At 40.8% G+C, this 22,612-nt stretch overlaps 1 protein-coding gene across 1 annotated transcript in view; it reads right to left on the bottom strand.

The window, feature by feature from the left end:
- Positions 1-1,151: 1,151 nt before the first annotated feature.
- Positions 1,152-22,612, bottom strand: part of LOC137616697 (aconitate hydratase, mitochondrial-like) — a 46,166-nt gene continuing 24,705 nt past the window's right edge. The window contains exons 5-14 of the mRNA XM_068346692.1: positions 12,321-12,479; positions 11,150-11,336; positions 8,265-8,482; positions 7,333-7,539; positions 6,114-6,359; positions 5,714-5,806; positions 4,672-4,797; positions 4,136-4,370; positions 2,240-2,451; positions 1,152-2,045 (exon numbers count right to left, since the gene is read on the bottom strand). Coding sequence (XP_068202793.1) covers positions 1,905-2,045; positions 2,240-2,451; positions 4,136-4,370; positions 4,672-4,797; positions 5,714-5,806; positions 6,114-6,359; positions 7,333-7,539; positions 8,265-8,482; positions 11,150-11,336; positions 12,321-12,479 — 1,824 coding nt within the window. The 3' untranslated portion in view covers positions 1,152-1,904. The remainder of the gene's footprint in view (positions 2,046-2,239; positions 2,452-4,135; positions 4,371-4,671; positions 4,798-5,713; positions 5,807-6,113; positions 6,360-7,332; positions 7,540-8,264; positions 8,483-11,149; positions 11,337-12,320; positions 12,480-22,612) is intronic.

Genomic DNA, 22,612 nt, shown 5'->3' with positions numbered 1-22,612 from the left:
CTGTCTGGTCAGTCAAAGGACCCAATAAGTCTCTAGCAGTAGTATCTCAATGGGTAGCTGGTGCCCTGGCCAACCTACTACCTATGTATGCAGCAAAGAAGCAAGGAACTTGTTTATAAGCAGAAAAGGGTCGCAACCAAGTGTTCTGACCTTTTAGTTGTGATTATTATTATTATCATTATTATTATTACAGGTCAAGATACAACTGCACTTGAAAAGTCAGCCCAATAGAGCTAGATGTTAACCCACTTACATTGGGTTTAATTTCCAAGGCTTTGTTCTATACTGTACCTGCTATTATGTGGCTCTACTAGGTGTCATATCCTGGATCGAAGTGGTCATATCTTCTGCAGATCATTCTTTATTATTTCCTGGCTGCCTATTTCTTCAAGTTTCAAGGTCAGGGGGGTTCTAAATTGCAATAATTCTCTACTAGAATATATTGTACAGCTGTTTGAAAAAAGTGAATATGTTTACATGCTTTAGTACTTCTATTAGAATCCACAATGTAAATTAGGGCTAGTAGAGGGCTAACATGTTTGCCTAGTATTTGTATGGCAGCAGATCCCAGCTCAGGACCCGAGTTTAAGCTGTTTACTGGGGACGCCACTGCTGTCGTTGGACAAGACAGTTGGGGTTGGGCTTGCCTGGCTAACATTCTGGTGAGCACCTACTGTACTCTGATGAAACTGGAACTGAAACCAGACACCTTTACCTTTATCTATTGAAAGTACACCAAAAGCCAGTGGTTTTGGCAGGTTTGTAAGTGTCTAAACTCAAGCAATAGTATAGTTTTGTAAATACAACTTTCTTCTTGGCCAGCTTCAACAATTAAGATGATTAAATACCAATTTTCCTGGATTCTTTCATCAATTTAAAATTGTGTTGAAGCCATATTATCGTCAAGGTTAATTGCAACAAAATAAGGAGAAAAAACTAAAATTTTAAACAAAAAACAAAACCTAGTTTACTTAAAGGAGCAATGAGAAACCAGACATTCTGATTGATTCAAACTGCAGCTCCCCATTGTGTTCCTTGACACATCTAGTTAGGACATCTACAAAGAAAGCTTATTGAAAACATTTCAAAGAACACACGGATAACTATAAATTGCATGAACAACAACTCGTATTTGTTGAAAAAGAAAACACTTTCACTAAATACAGTTTTACTAAACTATTTACATTTTACTTGGACACTGAATACACAATGGTCAATAATTTTGAACCAAAAGACAACAAACCTTGGTCTCTCAAATGTCTTAGTACTAGGATAAAGCTTGAATAAAAAAGTGAGTTGTGAAAAATATTACATTGAAATGCCTCAAAATAGTTGCATCAATGTAAATTTGTCTTCTATGAACAATAAAAATTTTTGCATATAATATTTACTTTTATCCCAGCACAAAGCATTATTAACCTCATATATGACAACCACTATCCATTCAAAGGCCAATGCAGGAAGCATGACGGTGACCATCACAAATGTTTTTTGTATCTACTTCGTGAAAAAATGAGCTGCTGTACAATGATCCTAAATGCTTAAATTACAATAGACCACATCATTATCTTACAACTCCTCCTCCTCCTCCAGAATTACAAATGTCACAAATAAATTATGTAAAAAAATAGGGCTTGCCTCACCTCCAATCATCGGAATTAACCATAGCTAAAATAACTAGAATCATAACAATTTAATCAAAGAATTTTCAAATCTCTGCCGCATAAAATCTTAATCAGACATTATTCAGGTTGGAATTACAATTAACAACTTTTGTTAATATTAAAAGTAATAACAATATCTAACATGCTACAATGAGACTACTAACTCTCATAAGTAATGAAAATCTTTTGTTTCAAGAAAAAAATATATACAAAAATTTGTGTCTCCGTTCTGTCATTGTCTTACAGTCCTGCTGCAACTTCTTTCATTCTGTTCAAAGCTGAACCTGCTTTGAACCAAGATATTTGTTGCTCGTTGAAACTGTGGTTGAGATTAATACTTTCTTTAGAGCCATCCGGATGGGTTATGACACACTCCACAGGCTGCAAAGGCAATAATAAAAGAGTTTGGTACTTATTGTAAATCTTATACCTAAAAAGGAAAAATGGATAAAATAACCTTTCTTGGGACATAAACAAATTTAAACCACTTTAAAAACTAGCATAATATATATCCATTACACTATAAAAAAAATTATATGAAATATGCACGCCTTTCTATAAAAATGTCAACTTACCTTTCCGGGGGCAAACTCAGCCAGTCCCACTAGGGAAATTTTATCATCTGAGCCAATTTTATCATAATCAGCTGGATCAGCAAATGTTAAAGGCAACATTCCTTGCTTCTTCAGGTTGGTTTCATGAATACGCGCAAAACTCTTTACAATAATCGCACGGCCACCAAGATGACGAGGTTCCAAAGCAGCGTGTTCTCGAGAACTTCCCTCACCTGCAAAGTAAAGAGTTAATGCTAGACTTTATCCTGCTAAATTGGATTGTCATTCAGAAAATATGGATTTTCCTAAATAACAACATTGCTTGCTCTCAGAGAGAGAGAGAGAGAGAGAGAGAGAGAGAGAGAGAGAGAGAGAGAGAGAGAGAGAGAGAGAGAGAGAGAGAGTGAGTTACTATACAAGGATTTTGGATGTTGCAAAGACTTTAGTCCATCCATGGAGACTACATTTTCTTTTTGGTAGAGCAATTTAGTTTAAGCATTTAGAGAGTTCTTATGATCTTGTCTAACTTATTCCTGAACTCGTTTACCATGTTGCTGTTCATTACATCTGCTGGAAGTCTATTCCAAGTATTTGCTATTTTGTATGTAAAGAAATTGCCAAATTGAGAGGTGGTGTATCTTTTCAATTCCAGTTTGTATCCGTTACCTCTGGACTGATTTGTGCAAGGCGTGAATAGACTGTTGTAATCTACATTTGTTATTCCTCTAAGAATTTTGAATACCTCTATTAACTGTCCCCTTAGTCATCAAGTTTGTAGATCTAAAGTTCAAATGTTTCATCCTTCGTCTATATCCAAATTGCCTTAGTGTTGGAACTAGTTTGGTGACCCTAGCTTGTACTGCTTCCAGCCTATATATATATCCTTCAGAATACTTGCCCAGAATTGGACTCCGTATTCTAGATGGGGTCTTACTACTGATGTGTACAGCTGTAGTACAGTTTTTTGTTTCTGTATTTGAATTGTGTCTTTATGTAGCCTATCAGTTTCTGTCCTTTCTTTTCAGCTTTTATGCTCTGTTTGGTGAACTTTAATCCTTGCTGATAATACTGAGATCTTTCTCCTGGTCCACACTTTGTATTTCATTACTCAGCAATGAGTAATCTGATTGTGGGTTACTATAACCTATGTGCATGAATTTGCATTTCCCACAGTTGAAAGGCATTTGCCATTTTCTGGACAATTCTCCTAGCTTCATTAGATCGTCACTTCAGGCTTATATCTTCAGAGTTCATAGCATTTATGCCCAAATAAAAACAGGACAAAACAATAAAAATTTGATACATAAAAAAGGAATGGGTGATAAATACAAATAATGAAACTGACAATACAGTAAATATAGGCACATGAGGTAAACAAACTAATTTGAGTTTGGAATCTATTATTTTGGGCATATGGATAGCTAAAGGTCCATTAAATCATAATTCATTAAATTAGGGCCAGCCCAACAAACCAAGTAACTCCCATGTCAATTGCAGTCTACTTGAATAAGGGGTCCTAACAATATAAAGAAAGAATAAAAAATGCCAACAGCAAAAACTACAAAGATAACTGGATCAAGAAATAAGGGACCAATAGTTGTAATGCAAAGAGGGGTAATACTGAAAATAATTGTATCCTGTACTGTATTTACATTCAGGAAGGATTACTTATGTTAATTATTTCACATTTTGTGAAGAAATTAACATGATATAAGTGATCTCTATCTGGAAATTAGGTTCATGATGACATCACCTCAAATAGATTAGGAATTTGATGGCTTGTTACAGACATGACTCCAAGTTTAACGTAAGAAATGACAATTTTTGGAAATATATAAATACAAGTATACTTCCTTTAAAATCATCAAATTTCTATATACAATCAAAGATCTAAATTGCATTTACTCAAGTACATACCATAGTTGTCGTCTCCAATTACGCACCACCTAATGCCGTTTGCTTTGTAAGCTCGTGCTGTTGCTGGGACGGGACCCCATTCACCGGTTGATTTATTTTGCACGTTGTTCATTTCTCCATTTTCAGCATTTACTGCTGTCAGGAACATATTGTTAGAGATGTTGTCCAAATGACCACGGAACTTGAGCCAGGGACCAGCGGCAGAGATGTGATCTGTCGTGCATTTGCCTTTTACCTGCAAGAAAGAAAAACAAGACCATCATATCAAATAAAATTTACAGGAAGTCATTTGTTATTTGCAACAAAATATTTCAGTGAACCATTATTTGTAAAGAAACTTTTTACTCTAGAATAATGTTACCAAAATGTTTCTCTACATCACTATCTTAAAAGTAACATAAATTATAATCTTACTACATGAATTGTTTTAACATTTACATCTCTTTGGTGTACTGCAGTCACATATCTTATACGCATATCTCAAAAAAAAAAACATTAATTCATAATCAAATTACAAAAGAGGATGCGATGCTTACCTTAATCAAGATTGTCAATTCATTCATATCTTTGCCATCCCACTTATCAAATGGAGTGAGAAGCTGTAAACGTTGGGATTCTGGGCTAACATCCACATTCACTCCAGAACCATCAGCAGGTGGTTCCTAATTTGAAAATGAACAACCATTAAGAGTACTTTTAAAAATAAAATTTACAGGAAGACATTTGTTATTTGCAACAAAATATTTCAGAGAACCATTATTTATAAAGAAACTTTTCACTCTAGAATAATGTTACCAAAATGTTTCTCTACACCACTATCTTAAATGGCTTTACTTAATGAAAAAAGTAACAAATTATAATCTTACTACATAAATTGTTTTAACATTTACATCTCTCTAAAACCTGGAAATATAACAAGCTTGTCTTATCTGTTCATTATTTTCCATTACTGTCCCACTTTGACAGCAGATATTTACCTCATTTATTTCTGAGTTTAGTTCTCCAGGTCTGCATGCATTTGGTATTTTCTTTACTGCTTTCTACTATATGTTAACTGACAGTTATTAATAATAGTTTTACATTTTATATTTCTTATTTCCCTCATATTTTTTTTAATGATACACTGTTCTGTCTCTAAATAACATTAACTTGATGCACATAAAAAAATAACCAGCAGCAGTTTTTGAAAAATATATCACTAAAGAACGTAAAACTGTTAACCGTTTTTGCATTACTGCAAACACAAAATTTATATACAGTATAATAATAATGTTAATTGTGGAAGGCTAATTTCATGCATAAAATTTTATGCTTCTTGGTACCCTCTACTACTTCAAAAGATAATGTATATCTAAAGCATCTATTTAATGTCAGTTTCTATAAAAGTAAATACTTTGCCAGTCATTAACTCCTTTAAAAGAAAAACATTTGCTACCAATACCTGAACTAACAAAAAATACCCTAAAAAACATACTCCTATGTATAAGAAAAAAATAGTTCACGTCTACAGTAATTAAACTTAGCAACGTAAGACATCGCATAACAAAACAAAAGGAAACGGAAACAATTATCTATTACCTGATATGTATCCTCGCCTGGATCAAAACCACGAACTGGAAGCTCATCAGCAAATGGACTATTCAGTTTGAATTCCTTTCCATCAGATCCAACCTGGAAAAGAAAATATGGCAAATGACTACCCCAACTCGGATATCTTAATTTTACAAATCAATTAAACTGAAAAAATAACACAAGCTAACTTAGATGTGAAGAGGCAGTGCAGAAAAAGAAATAATGTCTTGTAAATGAAGTGAAAGAAGTTCAACAATTTAAATATTACCCAAATACAAGTAACAATAAATATAAAAAAATATAGTAATCACATTATAATACAGTATACAAAATTTTGCTTAAAAATAAAACATTTACACTGTTTGAAATTTCCTCTTTCTAGCAAAGTAACCATAAAATTACTCACCAAAGTATCATTTCTTGGGTCGAAATCTAGAGTTCCGGCTAATGACATGGCAGTGACAAGCTCCGGTGAAGTGACAAATGCATGAGTTGCAGCATTTGCATCATTTCTGCCAGTGAAGTTACGATTGTAGGAGGTGACAATGGTGTTCTTTTCCCCCTTTTTTACGTCCTGTCGGTCCCACTGACCAATGCAGGGTCCACAAGCATTGGCCAGAACTGTTCCGCCAAAGGACCTTAGAGTTTCTGCCTAAATAGGTAAAGAATTAGACATTAAATGCACATACTACAGCTCAAACCTTAGAGATAAGTTAATTGAAAGGAAATACTTGTCCAATCAATAAACATATAATAAATTAAAACCCTATCATCATTAAACTATTTTTGCCTCCTCTTAAATAACAAAAACATTAGTGCACCTACTGTACATCAACCTATTATCAGAACATACTACCATTAACAAGGCATGTAAATAATATTGCATGATCCCTGTAACTTCACACCTAATAATAACCAGGATGATCTAATCTAAAATGAGGTGAAAATGGACGAAAAGCAGTCGGATTCTGGATAAAATTGTTTATAATAACTAGACCTCAGGTAAAATGATTATATCGGTATAAAGAACAGTTGATATATAAATAAGTTCCTCACTATTCAACAGCAGAAACAAGGTAACTTAGAGAAAATCAAGAATTTGAAAAGGTTGACAATAGGATGTACAGCTTTAGATAGTGTGGTAGGAAGCCTTTATCTTGAGTGAAGTGTTTCAATTCACTAAACAGCTGTTTTAAATCAAAGGCTAATACTATCTGACTTTAAAGGTAGCCTTGGATGTACAACACCATATAACCAGAACAAACTCTACCATGGTTATTTTTAGTGTATCATATTTGTAAAGAAAATGTTATAAAGAAATATAAGTATATTCCATATTTACAATTAATTACAGTCAATCAATCAATTAAATATGTACCATAGCAATAATAATACTGTACTATAAATGCAAATTTACCATCCAATAGTTTTTAGAACTTTTTCATTATTTACTTATATACATACATATACCAAGGCACTTCCCCCAATTTTGGGGGGTAGCCGACATCAAGAAATGAAACAAAAACAAAAAAGGGGACCTCTACTCTCTACATTACTGTGATGTTACAAGAAAGCAAACAAAAAAATATACATGATCGATAACTTAGAAAATAGTTAAAACTTACAATTCCATCTCGTTCAATTGTGGCTCGAATTTGTTCAGAACCTGGGGTGATGTGAAAAATAGACTTGGCCTTGAGACCATGTTCCATTGCTTGCTTCACAATGGAAGCGCAACGGCCCATATCCTCGTACGATGAGTTGGTGCAAGAGCCAATTAGACCAGCCTTAACTTCCAATGGCCACCCTTTTTCTCGAGCCATGTCACCAATCTATTATGTGAAAGGGAAAAAGAATCTTAATTCTCATCAAGATATATACTATTGTATTCATTATTCTGTAAGATATAAAAGATAAACTGAAAAAAATCAAAATAATGTTTTATAGAATATAAAATATTTCATCATATATTTAAAATTTAGCAACCCAAAGGAAGAAAAGACTAAGATTTATTGTTAAAAAAGGCACTTTCTATTCAAAATAAAGTGGGGGGGATAAACTCCCTCCCTGACCAGACCAGATTAGGGTAAGGACATAATCTTTTAATTATTTTTCTTCTATTTTGACAAATTTGTACACAATTGAAAACAATTAATTTTAGTGGGGTAAATCACCCAACTACAGTAGACATATATTGCCCACAAAGAATGCTGTGCTCCTGGTTTCGAGGCAGGAAATAACAGGTAGGCTAACTGTAAATTCATGGGGGTTTCTCAAATTTAAATGCATGTAATATATCCTGTTTATTCTCTTCAAATGACAGGACACCTATAGTCCATTTCTTTTAGCAATGCATATTTGCACCGACTCGCAGCGGTGCCCTTTTAGCTCGGAAAAGTTACCGGATCTCTGATTGGTTGGACAAGATAATTCTAACCAATCAGCGATCAGGAAACTTTTCCAAGCTAAAGGGGCACCGCCGCGAGTCGGTGCAAATCTGCATCGCTAAAAGAAATGGACTATAACTGGATTCAAAGTAACAATAGTTATACAGTACCTTATCAACAGGATGACATAAATCTGGTGTGAATGGACCATTGATGTGAGGCTCCAGTTCTGAGAGATTGATTTCCACCAGCTGATCATATGGTGCACCATCATCTGGTGTGAGCATGTTTTTATTTTGATCGGCCAATGATGCAATATCTGCACGATTGGTGGCAACCAGATAATCCCTCATGCGGTTATTGTAAGGGAATACAGATGTTGTGGCGCCTGTTGGTGAAAAAATTAAATTGAATAAAGACAGGTAAACAAAATAATACAAATGCAATTTAACTATGCTGACAGAATTACACAGACTAAATCCATACATCAATGGCCCAATATACAAAGTTTAGATGAACAAATTTTGAAGATACACATAAAATAATTTTGTCCCATATAGTACTTCGATTTACATCCCGAAAATTTAAGTTACAAATTTTTCATTGATAATTTGTAACTGTAAAATTTACCAATTTTGAAAAGGTAAAAGAAAATTATAAGAGCTTTGTTAGTAATGTTATAGTTATTGTAAATGCACACATCCACAAAAGAAGATGAACGAAAAAGTCGTTTGGTTATGAACAATTTAATTTGATAACAGTTGTTCACTTGTATCTCAATAATTATATGATAGTAAACAATTGCTGTAGATATGTTACAAAATTGAGTAGAATATGACTTATTTATTTTTACATTATATCCTTATTTGCTATAGAGAAAATATCAAGGATATATACTGACAAATATAAATGACGAGCTGTTCATAACTGTTTAGTTGTTTGGAATCTGGGAAAGATCTAAGATACATAAGGAAAAATATGGTGCTTTGTAATAACACGATCTTATACATGACAAGAGGGTGTTTTGAGTTTAACCCTTTTACCCCCAGGGTATTTGGAAATTTCCAACCCTTAACCCCCAGGGGGTTATTTTTTTCCCAGCACATTTTGCAGTATATTTTTTTTTAAATTGCTCTAACAGCCTTAATTTTTGTCATAGAATGGTCAGGTTGGTCTCATTCTCTTGGAAAATGCCTGAATTTTCTCAAAAAATTATCAAAAATATGAAAAAAAAAAATTTATAGCATTTTTTTGCAAGGACGTACCGGTACGTCCATGGGGGTAAAGGGATGGCTTTTGTGAAATGTACCAGTACGTCCTTTGGGGGTAAAAGGGTTAAGAAAAGATAAACCAAATTGTAAGAAAACTACCTACTGATTTAAATTGGAAGAAAATTTAACAATTTCCTAAGCACCACAAAGCTAAACACTATTGATTATTATGCATTGGCAACATGGCTTAAACTCCGGTAAAGTTTGATATGCCATTAAACTCCATAGTAAATAAAATGAGAGAAAAGTATTTTAGATAAAACTATTTACCATAAGATGAAATGATAGTTCAAGCATTAATTCTTCCCTTTGGAAAGTAAAAAAAATCCTTTGGAAGTTTGCTATAATTAGCAGATCAGGATAATTTTATCATTTTTTTCATTTGTTAATGAATAAACATACCTTTTTAATTTAAAAGCTCTTAACCCTTTTACCCCCAGGCTTTTTGGAAATTTCCAACCCTTAACCCCCAAGGGGTTACTTTTTTCCCAGCACATTTTGGTGTATATTTCTTTTAAATTGCTCTAACAGCCTTAATTTTTGTCATAGAGAGGTCAGATTGGTCTCATTCTCTTCGAAAATGTCTGAATTTTCTCAAAAAATTATCAAAAATATGAAAAAAATAATTTTTATAGCATTTTTTTGCAAGGACGTACCGGTACGTCCATGGGGGTAAAGGGATGGCTTTTTTGAAACGTACCAGTACGTCCTTTGGGGGTAAAAGGGTTAAAAGATTAACATATGATATGAAATATCTTCAACTCCTTTCAATAAAATTTAACCTTAATAAAATTTAACAATCATAGTCAACCATCAACTTCCTCTTTTCTGACCGAGTGGTTCTGAGTGCGGTGTTTTGTTGGGAAGTTCAAAGTTTTGATAAAGAGAGTTGAACATATTAAAGGTGCCCATGTTAAGATATATTTAAAGAGTTTTAAAGGGCGCAACTCACGACCTATGCTTGGAATTGTGAAAATTCAGAATATTTAATTTTTGGCTATAACTTTTATATTTCATATCCCGGATAGTTTATCTTATGAAAAAAAAATATCACTAGTCTTTTTTATATATTCATGGAAGCGTGTCTGGTTCTTCCTGCAACCTTATTCTGACATGGGTACCCATTTGTTTACGTTTTCTTCCAGAACTCATAGAAAAGCTATTTATTTTTATGCAGTATCCCATACACAGTGACTCCCCATCTTCTATGATTTTCAGAGGAATAGATTATCTTTGGTACTCATAAACAAACATTTATTGCACATCTTACCAAATTATATTCAACATATTTCTTTGTCTGCTCATTTATACATTAACCATTTTTATGCTACAAGTATGTTTGAAAGATGCATAAGTATCAGACAATAATTAAATATGGCAAAAATATGCCCCGTCCTTCCTTCACTTCCTTGAACCATTTACCTTTCACTTCCTAAACTCCATAACTAGGGTTAGATGCTCTTCACTCTGTAATATCGAGGCCCCTTAAAATACATATTTATAGCAGTGTAATACAACAAAGTATACACACTATTTGGTATATATTGGTATAATATAGGAAACATTCTTGAAATACTATACCTTGCAGTTTATTCTAGTGTTTTAGAAGGGTTTCTTTGAGCATAGAAGGCTAGGCTTGTTGTTTATAAAAAGAATGATGACAGTACTGCCACAACACTCCTTGTCTTTACTACTGTATGGCCTAATTAGTTTAGTTTTTATTACATGATATGATATGATAGAAAGTTCTCTTTGACAAGCTTCAATTAGTATAATAAACTTACCAATTTCTGCTCCCATGTTACAGATGGTAGCCATGCCAGTGCAAGAGATTGAATCTAATCCAGGTCCAAAGTATTCCACAATGGCCCCAGTACCTCCCTTCACAGTAAGAATCCCTGCTACTTTCAAAATGATGTCCTTGGGAGATGTCCAGCCACTCAAACTACCAGTAAGTTTCACACCAATTACCTGGAAAAGAGAGAGTGTTCATTCTCTTTACATAATGCTTAACAAAATTTCTGCTTAATTGATATCCAACAAGAAAGCCAGACATCAGCGTCCAAAGTACTAGTGTAACAGTATGATAATTGATGGAAAAAAAAACACTTCCCATGAATTACAATGTAGACGTTGTGGAAACATGGTAAATGGCAAGAAAATTTCTTAAACAAAACCACTTTTACATTCTTCCTCAAACAATCTTATAAATCAATTATTGGAAGAGTATGGGGGATGGAAAATTCTATAAAAACCAACAGAGTAAAATGTAATCTCACAAACTTTTTACTTTCTATTTTTCAACAAAACTATAAGAAAGGTAGAACTTCAAAAGTTCAAACTGGCAGCAAATGTTTTCATGCTGAACAGGCTAACATAAGTCTTTTTATAGTTTATAAATGAAATATCTGTTTTAATGTTTACTCTTTTTAAAATATTTTACTTGATCATTACTTCTCGTAGTTTGTTTATTTCCCTATTTCCTTTCCTCACTGAGCTACTTTTCCCTGTTGGAGCCCTTGGGCTTTAGTATCTTGCTTTTCCAACTAGGTATGTAGCTTACCTAGTAGTAATAATAATAATAATAGAGATGTATTTTCCCACATGATTATGATTATATCCAGTTTATATATCACTAAAGAAAACTGAGTTACCTGTTGTGTGGTTATTGTATACAAGGTAAAATGGTGCCTTTAAACCTGTGCTAATGAAGAATGGTATTTTTGTATTTCGCCATTATTAACACTTTACAATTCAAGAGTAAACTGGTCTTTATCATCGTCTTCTAACAAAAAGGCCGGTCATGCACGCTATATGAATAAAATATACAAACTAAGCCCTGAACTTATCTATAGGCATCTATAAGCATGACTATTTGAGATAAAAATCATATAAAAACCAAATCTAATGCTAACAAACATCAGTTCTTCATACAGGAATAAAAAAAATCTTTACCTTGGGACACTTCAGTTCCCATGGAATATCTGCCATAACATCAACAGCATCTGCACCTCCAACACCAATGCAGAGACCACCCAAGCCACCACCATTGGGAGTATGGGAATCAGTACCAATCATCAGAAGACCTGGGAAGGCATAGTTTTCTAGGATAATCTGAAAATAAAATATAAAACATTCAGAACTCCAGTCTGAGGATAGAAAGGTAATTAAGATAAAAAAAAAAACCATATTAGAGATTCAGTGATGATTATGATAAATATGACAAATTCGAAGATAATTTGTATTTTTCCTAACCATACAAACCTTAGCTATTTACAAAGGGTTATTACTTTTAGCGTAGCTGAAATGGCGAGCCATTAGAATTTAACGAGGGTGTATTACCCCCGCGCTAGTTAGCGGGGGGGTAGGGGAGTGGTAGCTAGCTACCCCTCCTCCCCCTCACACACAGGTGAATACTCACTTTCACTTAGAGGTAGGACTTGTCTTGGGGGACAGGGCTGGCGGGCAAATATGTGTAAATAGCTAAGGTTTGTATGGTTAGGAAAAATACAAATTATCTTCGAATTTGTCATTTGTTCCGTAACCGAAATACAAACCACGCTATTTACAAAGGGTGACTTATCCCTTAGGAAGGGTGGAAAGTCCCCAGCCATACTGGCTTTGGCTTTACCCGGGGACTCAGAATCCGAGTGAGTCGCACTCGAGAAAAGGAGTCCCTGCACCTCACAAGTTCCTTGCACCGCAAGGAACCATGTGGCCTACGTAAGCTTGTGTGTGAAGGAAGAAGTGTGACCCGTCTTAGGCAGTTGACCTGGAGTTCCAGAAGGAACTCTGGGTTAGGACGTTCCCAATACCACCTCGTCAGGGTATGGGGGACGCGACAGTATTGACTCAATACTCGGAACACAAGGAAGCATGGTTTACCTGCAGAGGTTCGAGGTCAGCTATGCAGAGACCAGGATGCTGCTTCCCCGTAGAGGGGATGATGAAGAAAGAAGTAAGGGCCAGACATACTTCTTTCGTTCATGCAGACTAAAACCTGATAACAATGCCCTCAACCTTCTGCTACCTGTCCAAAAAGGAGCCTGAGGTTAGACCAGCTGTTGTGTAGCCACCACAGAGCGATAGAAAACGTATCGAGACTCCTGTGGGTCACGCCCTGCAGGAAGCGGGCTGCGAAGGTCATCAGACGCTTCCAGACTCCAGCTTGTAGCACCTGCGTCACAGAGTAGTATTACTCGAAGGCGAGGGACGTTGCGATGTATCCAACATCGTGCTGTAGGGCGACGTGACGGGGGAGGGTCTGAAGACAGGTCGAGATGAATGTCCTTGAGTCCGGGCTGAAGAGGTATACTGGTGACTCTCCCCCCATGTCCTCCTTGTGTTCCCAAATCGGCTGCAACTGAGGCCAAACTGCAGCTGTTCCCAGCGCTAACCTCTCGATTCCTGTACTGGCAAGAAAGAGAAGGTCTTGGGACATCAGACACAGAATGGAGACTCAAAATCTTGAATGAATCGGACCGAAGGGTCGGGACCCTCAGATTCTGAGTCTAGCCAACAACTCAGGAGCGAGCCTGAATGTTGCCTTCCCCTCTTCCTTAGAAAGGGGGGGAGTAGTAAGAGACCAAGAAGATTGCTTACACACTGGCCGTGGCCAGAGTGAGCAGAAGACCCAAGGCGGAATACAATCCGAGGCCTGTCGTAAAAGGGTCTTGAGAAGATCTCTTAAAGGACTAAAAGTCCGAGCCATGCTCCAAGTTGGAGGTCTTCCTCCGACTAGGGCAGGGACGATCGTAGCTTCGCATGAGCGAGGATAGATCCAGCGGGCAGGAAAAAGTTATTCCTTTAAGCCTGAAGGTCAGGGAAAGGCTGAGCGACAGGCTTCATTGCCAAGAGCGGAAAGGAGTTTCCTCCCGCCGAAAGGCAATAAGACCGTTATTGCTGGAGAAGAGGCCTCACGGGAAGAGGTATATCTCCCACGGCACCAACCACCTTAGACTCTTCACTTTGCCTGGGAGACCCCTGTGGATGACTATCGCAGATGACGCGACCTCCGTACCGCGACTGTAGCGGGTTGTCTCTTCTAGAGGAGGAAGCGTAGTGTCTCCAGGCATGAAGCCGAAGCGACGCCCCGGTTCGGGAGAGATGTCGCAGTGTGGTTGCTTGAGTAGTCTGCGCCGTGGGAGAAGCTCTCCCGGGAGTTCCGTCAGGGGAAGCAGAGGGTCCAGAAACCGTTCTGCGCATAGTCCCAGTGGAGCTCTCCCATTGAAAGGTTGACAGACAACCTGGTTTTGTTGAGACCCATTGTCCGCAGACAAAAAGGAGGGAAGACGCAGGCGTCGAAGTTGTCCCACCATCACCGGAATGCATCTTGCCAGAGTCTCGGGGTCTGAGACTGGGGGGAAAACTAGCGGAAGCTTGAGGTTCCAAGCTGTCGCGATCAGGTCCCCCAGACCAGCACTTGCTGGTTACCCAAGGTCAAAGACCCCTAGGTACACTCTCTCTATGAGGCTCTGCTCGGATAGTCTGAGAGAAACATTCCCCTGCCTGGAATGAGAGAGCCGATGGTGGAATTGAGAGAATCTCAATCATCCCGGTATCTCTACTGCAAGATGTGAAGGTGTGAAAATGCGTCCCCTGCTGGTTAGCATGAAGTCGACACGCAACGGGGCGACTTGGCAGGAGCGGTAGGATCTGAAGAGGGGCCAGACTAAGGCCCTTAAGCCTGCCTGAATGATGGAGAGGTATCCTTCAGGTCTTGACCATAGGCCTGGACCGGAACATGCCCCCCCCCCCTTTCCTTTGACGAGTCCGAGAACCGCATCAAGAATGTGGGGAAAGGACGAGAATATCCACTACCATCAAGAGGCTCCATAGGTCAACACCCATTGCAGGTTTAATAGTTCCGCTGGTCCCATAGGGCCAGGGAGTCCGGTTAAACATTGCCTGAAGCCACCGGAACTTGGATCGCCCCACATGGAACTTATCCTGAGGCGACCGTTCGGACTATAAACGGGTCAATGAGGAAAGAAGAACTAGGAAACGTTCCAAGGTAGGGCTGAAAACTCTGCTTGACTGAGAACAGGTACTGCGACTCTCCTCAGTCTTGCCACAGTCAACCGAAAGGAAGGCTCGGAGGATGTGGTAACAGAATCTGGCGTCCCCAGGTGGTCACCCATCCAAGTACCGACGTTGCTTAACCTCGCTGGACGGACGAGAAGCGGGGTTTCCAACGTGGTAAGGCGGTTGACTCAATATCATGGCCAGATACTCCAGATGTTGAGGCAGAGGAAGAGAAGGCTCCAAGCAAAATACCATGAGCCCACACTCATGGTCAGCATTCGGAAGCTTTTCCCGGCGCTGAAGAAGGTCGAAACCCGAGCCTACCGGAGTTGACCAGCCCTCCAAACAGCAGAGGAGGCGGAAGTCTGCACCTGAGCGGCCAAGAGGAAGGCAGGGAGAGTTCTCTGGGGAAACAAACCTGCTATGCCACGGCGGGATAGCCACACTGCATCATAAGCAGGAATACTTGCAGTTTAGGCTGAATTCGACGAGCACCCTGGAAGATGGATGGAATGGAAACTGAAAGTATCCGTCCTTCCGATCCAGGGTTAAAGGAGTCCTGTCGCGTCGTTACCAGTCTGATCGATTCTGCTGGTCTACGCTGGCCGAAGTTTGTTCGACAAACTTGATCAGGGCTGAGAGGTCGACTATGGACATCCCCTCTCAGATCCTTCCTTACAAGAAAGGATCGACTGAGGGGGCCGGGGGTGAAGCCGTCGATGATCCTAAGGAAGACCTTCGCCTAAGGTATGGATCATTCTGCCCAACCGGGCAACTCTGCTGATGCTATGGCATAGAGGTTCAGAGACACTGAATTCGCTGACAGAGACGGCAGGCGCGATATCCTTGGCTACTCACAGAGATTGTGCGGGAATGGGCATCGGGAAGCTGTCATTCGGATGAGTAACCTTAAGCATCCTCCCAGCGAAAAAACCTGCAATCCTAGAGTTCGTGAACTCCTTTTAGGACTATGCCCCCCCGGGGGAGTCTCCCGTGCCATCTGTTCCTGACAGGAGGAAACTGCAATTGGACACCTTGTCCCAGTTGTCGTAGCCGATAACTTAGGCCGACGTGGTTGAAAGAAAAGGGAGCTGGAGCCCTGCAGAGTCTGGAAGAAAGCGCCTTGGAGGAGTGAAACCGGAAGTCGATTTACTCCGCACAGCAGATGTTTAAGTCTCTGTCCTTGGGCAAAGACAAAACTCTTCTCAAGGATGGAAGGGTGTCTGAGGTCGTTGACCTCCACAGATGAGACACCCGAAGGAAGCCTTCAGTCAGTGCGTCCAGATGGTACAACATCGAGCTTGTCCGCAAGTAGATACTTAACGACGAAAGGCCAAGGTGCCTGAGCTCGAGAGGAGGAAAGTACCCTTGATCTTCCTGTAGCTTCCTTGAACCAAACCTCGGGCCGTAACCGAGGAGGGAAAGAACCTGGTAAGCTCCCAGAGGAAGAGGTAAGCAGTCACCCCTTGTCCGATGGAGAAATCTTCAACGGAAAGCCCCCCCGCCAAAAATCCTTCCAGGGCGGGAGAAGGAGAGAGTACTCGTGCAGGAGAGGGGACCCTCGAGACCGACCTCTTGGGAACCAACTTCGCCCTGGGGGAAGTCACCACGAAGTCCACTCCTCTCTTTCTCTTCAGCGTAGGAGAGACAGCCGCTGGTTTGTTACCCTGGCCGGTGAGTGCTGGTTTCATAACCCTCATTAACGCCCGTGCCAGCGGATCAAACCATGTCTGCTGCTCCAAGGACACAGAGTCCGAAATCCTCGCTAAGGTGAAAGGGATCGGGCGATCCTTTGGAGAGGACACGACGGTTCCTGCCTGAAAAGAAGGTGGGAAGAATGCTGTACTGACCTGTCTTCGTCCTGCACTACCAACCTGTGCTTGGATGGAGGTGATCCCGAGTGCCGCCTAGGAGCACGCGTCCCTGCTGCTACCACCGGCTGTGGAATTCGCCGCGAACTATGGTCGCGCGAGGGCGAACGGTCGCGCAAAGGCGAATGGTCGCGCGGGCGCGCAGGCGAGCGGTCGCGCGGGCGCGCAGGCGAGCGGTCGCGCGGGCGCGCAGGCGAGCGATCGCGCGGGCGAGCGATCGCGCGGGCGCGCAGGCGAGCGATCGCGCGGGCGCGCAGGCGAATGGGCGTGACGGCGAGGGATCGTGCTGCCGCGTAGGTGAAGAAGATCGCTGGCGGTAAGCGATGGCGAGCAGCATGTGTAGGTGAATGATCGCGTGATAGGGTGCGATGGTGATCAGCATCCGCAAGAGGGCGAGCGTTCAGGGTTGTGCGATGAGGAGCAGCATGCGTAAGCGGGCAATCGTTCAGGGTTGTGCGATGGCGAGCAGCATGCGCAGGTGAATGATCGCGTGAAAGGGTGCGATGGTGATCAGCATCTGCAGGAGGGCGATCGTTCAGGGTGGTGCGATGAGGAGCAGCATGCGTAAGCGGGCAATCGTTCAGGGTTGTGCGATGGCGAGCAGCATGCGCAGGTGAATGATCGCGTGAAAGGGTGCGATGGTGATCAGCATCCGCAAGAGGGCGATCGTTCAGGGTTGTGCGATGAGGAGCAGCATGCGTAAGCGGGCAATCGTTCAGGGTTGTGCGATGGCGAGCAGCATGCGCAGGTGAATGATCGCGTGAAAGGGTGCGATGGTGATCAGCATCTGCAGGAGGGCGATCGTTCAGGGTGGTGCGATGAGGAGCAGCATGCGTAAGCGGGCAATCGTTCAGGGTTGTGCGATGGCGAGCAGCATGCGCAGGTAAATGATCGCGTGAAAGGGTGCGATGGTGATCAGCATCCGCATGAGGGCGATCGTTCAGGATTGTGCGATGAGGAGCAGCATGCGTAAGCGGGCGATCCTGCAGGGTCGTGCGATCAGCATCCGCAGTTGAGGGTTGCGCGATGGCGATCAGCATCCGCAGTTGAGGGTCGCGCGATGGCGATCAGCATCCGCAGTTGAGGGTCGCGCGATGGCGATCAGCATCCGCAGTTGAGGGTCGCGCGATGGCGATCAGCATCCGCAGTTGAGGGTCGCGCGATGGCGATCAGCATCCGCAGTTGAGGGTCGCGCGATGGCGATCAGCATCTGCAGTTGAGGGTCGCGCGATGGCGATCAGCATCCGCAGTGAGCTAGTAGCTGGCGAACCATGTTCCTTCAGAAGTGTTGGAGAACGTTGGCGTGCCAGCTGTAACACACGTGGCCGATCCGGAGATCGCTGACGAGCTGACGATCGCTGGCGAGCTGATGATCGCTGACGAGCTGATGATCGCTGACGAGCTGATGATCGCTGACGAGCAGAAGGTTACGCGTGGAAGCCTGCGCAAAGAAGAAGAGTCCTTGACCCCGACCTGAACCGAAGTTCTAGATCGCGAGGGCGAACGTGGGCGCACAGGGCACGTAACAGGAACCGCAGGGAAGATCATCTTGAAAGCGCTGACGAAACGAAGGGCGCGCAGGGAAACCCTGACACGCAAGGGAAGAACCCCCGAGGGGGCAACCCTTTGCCCCGAAGGGATCGTTGTCCGCCGGGAGACTGATGTCCGTCGGAAGACCGCTGTCCGTCGGGAAGACCGTTGTCCGTCGGGAAGACCGTTGCCCGTCGGAAGACGAGATTAGACTGCTGTCCATCTGCACCAGGACGGAAGATCGAGAAAAAGAAGTTGTAGGCTGCAAACGGAGATTCAAAAAGGCGCCTCAAGCACCCTTATAGGGAGATGAGAGGCCCTTACGACGAGGCGGACGGTGGGCCTTACGGCGAGGGAGGCCAACAGCAACAGCAACAGAAGAAACCTCCGAAGAGGAGTCTCTATGAGTGTACCCTCTCGCGAACGAAAGAGAAACACTTCGTGGAAGAGACTGGTCAGCCATTGACCTAAAAGGGGCAATCCTCCGAAGAGGAGCTCCTGCAGTTGCCCAGCCCCTTGAGCGAAACTGCAGGTGCGACCGCTCAGCACCAAGAGCATAGTCGCACGAAAAAAAGGCAAGAGAAGAACCCCCCAAAAGAGGAAAAGCTCAAGCCTGGACAGGAAAAAACTTCCCTCGGAAGGAAAGTTATCCGCCCAAGGAGGCAAGCCTCCTGACTGTTCTAAAATGAACTGGAGAGCTGTCCGTCGACACGGGAGTACCACCAGTAGAAGGAGACACGCCCCTGACGACAATACAAGGGGGGAGGCAGCAACAGCCGAATCCCCAGGACTGAACCAGACAGCTCACACCGTTGCTATATTACAGAAACGAACTAGATCGGTAACTGTAAAAAAATAAAACAAATAATATTAGTACACATTCATTCCCCCGGGAAGGCTCCGAAGAGGAATCCCGAGGAAAAGGAACAAGAATTACACAACAGGCACGTGCCCTCACAACCACTTACACTCGCGGAAGGAGAGCTGTAACCAAAACAGAATTATAACAATTATAATTATGTAACTATGTAATTATGTAATTTAAAAATGAATGAACACTAAAGAAAAAACGAAAACCCCGAAAGGAATCGTTCTACAAGCTGAAAAATTAACAACTACAATTAGATTCATAAACTAATTGAGACAAAATGTACGGCGTAGCAACCCCACCCACACGGGAAGGAAGCTACAAGGGCGTAGTAAAACATAGTAAAAGGGTGAACGACCTCAAGAGAGAGAGAGAGAGAAAGACCGAAGTCAAACTCGATCGCAACCCATAAAATTAGGCCGTGGTGGCCTAACTGCCGAGGCCTCCACGTAGATATCGTACACTACACACACACATCTGAAAAGGAAACTTACTTATTTCTATACTCAAATATATATACAAACATGAAAACATGTTTACATATATATTGAGTAAAAGAAAAGTAAGCGATTAAGTAAAGACAAAACAGACAATGGCTGCCAAGCGAGGACCAAGACAGAGACGTCTGTCACAGTCCGAGCCAAAAGTGAAAGTGAGTATTCACCTGTGTGTGAGGGGGAGGAGGGGTAGCTAGCTACCACTCCCCTACCCCCCCGCTAACTAGCGCGGGGGTAATACACCCTCGTTAAATTCTAATGGCTCGCCATTTCAGCTACGCTAAAAGTAATAACCCTTTGTAAATAGCGTGGTTTGTATTTCGGTTACGGAACAACTAGTGAAATTAGGTAAATAAGTTATACACAGTGTCTTCTTCCAGGCAAACATGTTAATGGAAAATATTTCCTAAATGAATATACGATAATGAGATGTTGAACAATGGCATTTATTCAAAATATGTCAGGCTACCTAGGAATAGCTGAGACTTTAGTGAGGAATTCTTCCTTCCTGCTCCTTGCTACAGTTCTATCTGAAGCTCATCCTATTTTCTACTTAACTTACTAAAGTCCATCAAGACTGAAAGACTATATTACCAACATCACTGAATCTCACCTATCACTCCAGTATATTTCAAAACTTGTAAGTAGATTTTCCTGAAAGTTTGTGAAGGGATGAGCTGCGAACTAAAGAAATGATAAAATTTGTCATAAACAGAGGCATCTAAATGCAAACATATTCAGAATAAATTCTGGACCAAGCAAGAGTTGGATTCACAAATATTTTGAGTTATTAATTGATTTAGACTCTAAGACAAAGCACTGTCTTCTTTCCTGAGTTCGCTGATATTAAGCTTTTCAAATCATTTAGATCTAGAAAATAAGTTTGATTTCAAAATAATAACTTTGGTTTTGGCAAAAATATTCACTTTCTGCTTTTTTTTAATTCATTACTGTGTTGTCTACATATATATAAAGCACAAAAAAATTTATCATCTGCAGCATACATATAAATTATCAGTACTGTACATTCTTTACAGAATCCCTTTTCCTTCCCCCTGCAATCATTCATCATCATCATCTCCTCCTACACCTATTGACGCAAAGGGGCTTGGTTAGATTTTGCCAGTCGTATCTATCTTGACCTTTTAATTCGATACTTCTCCATTCATCATCTACTTCACACTTCATGGTCCTCAACCATGTAGACCTGGGTCTTCCAACTCTTCCAATGCCTTGTGGAGCAAAAGTTAAACGTTTGGTGAACTACTGTACTGTGATCTCTCTTGGGGAGTGCGAAGACCATGACCAAACTATCTCCCTCTACCCCTCACCATGATCTCATCCACATATGGCACTCGAGTAGTCTCTCTTATAGCTTCATTTCTAATCCTGTCCTGCCATTTAACTCCTAATATTCTTCTGTTCTCAAATTCTTTTGGTCTCAAATCCACTAAATCTGTTGGAGATTGTTTCATTGTCATACCCTGACTCATGTCTATACAGTAACACAGATCTCACTAAACTGATTATATGGTCTGATTTTTATAAGTAATTTCAGGTGATTTCCAAATTTTACTTAACCTAGCCATTGTCTGATTTGCTTCTTTCAATCTTTCACTAAACTCTAATTCTAATGACTCTGTATTGGATTTCATTGTTCCTAAATACTTGAATGATTGAAGTGCCACATTAATCCTTTCTCCTTCCAATGATATTTCATCTTCCATTGCATATTCTGTTCTCATCATCTCCGTCTTCCTTCAATTTACCTCTTGCTCAACCTCCTGTGATATTTCATGCATGCTGGTAACCAAGCATTGCAAATCCTGTGGTGTTCTGCTAACAAGTATAGCATCATCAGCATACTCTAGGTCAGCTAATTTCCTGTTACCAATGCAGGCCAATCCTTCTCCATTATCTCCAATTATTCTATGCATTACAAAATACAAGAGGATAAACAACATATGTGACAACACATTCCCTAGGAGTACACCGCTGTCCACTAGAAATTCATTTGATAGGACTCCAATAACATTAACTTAGCATTTGCTATGCTCATGAACAGACTTAATAAAATTTTCATAATTGAAAAGAATTGCATAATAACACAGGACTCTCCACAAAATTAGCCCGTGCACACTATCAAAGGTTTTTTATAGCCCACAAATCCCATCAAAAGTGGATTTCTATATTCTACACATTGCTGTACATCATTACCTCAAAACAACTTTCTCTACACACTATTTTTTCCAATCTGTCGAGCAATGACTTTGTTTTGCTTCAATTTTCATGTGTTATGTAAGAATGAATGAATCCTTGAGGCTCTCTCTCTAGTCTATAAACAACTGTGGCCAGAATAAACCACTGAAGACATCATCGTCACAACCAAATATGATTAACCCTTTTACCCCCAGGCTCTTTGGAAATTTCCAACCATTAACCCCCAAGGGGTTATTT

Source organism: Palaemon carinicauda, chromosome 22 (assembly GCF_036898095.1).
Source record: "Palaemon carinicauda isolate YSFRI2023 chromosome 22, ASM3689809v2, whole genome shotgun sequence".
Lineage (NCBI taxonomy): Eukaryota > Metazoa > Arthropoda > Malacostraca > Decapoda > Palaemonidae > Palaemon > Palaemon carinicauda.
This window is presented reverse-complemented; position numbering and strand designations above follow the sequence as displayed.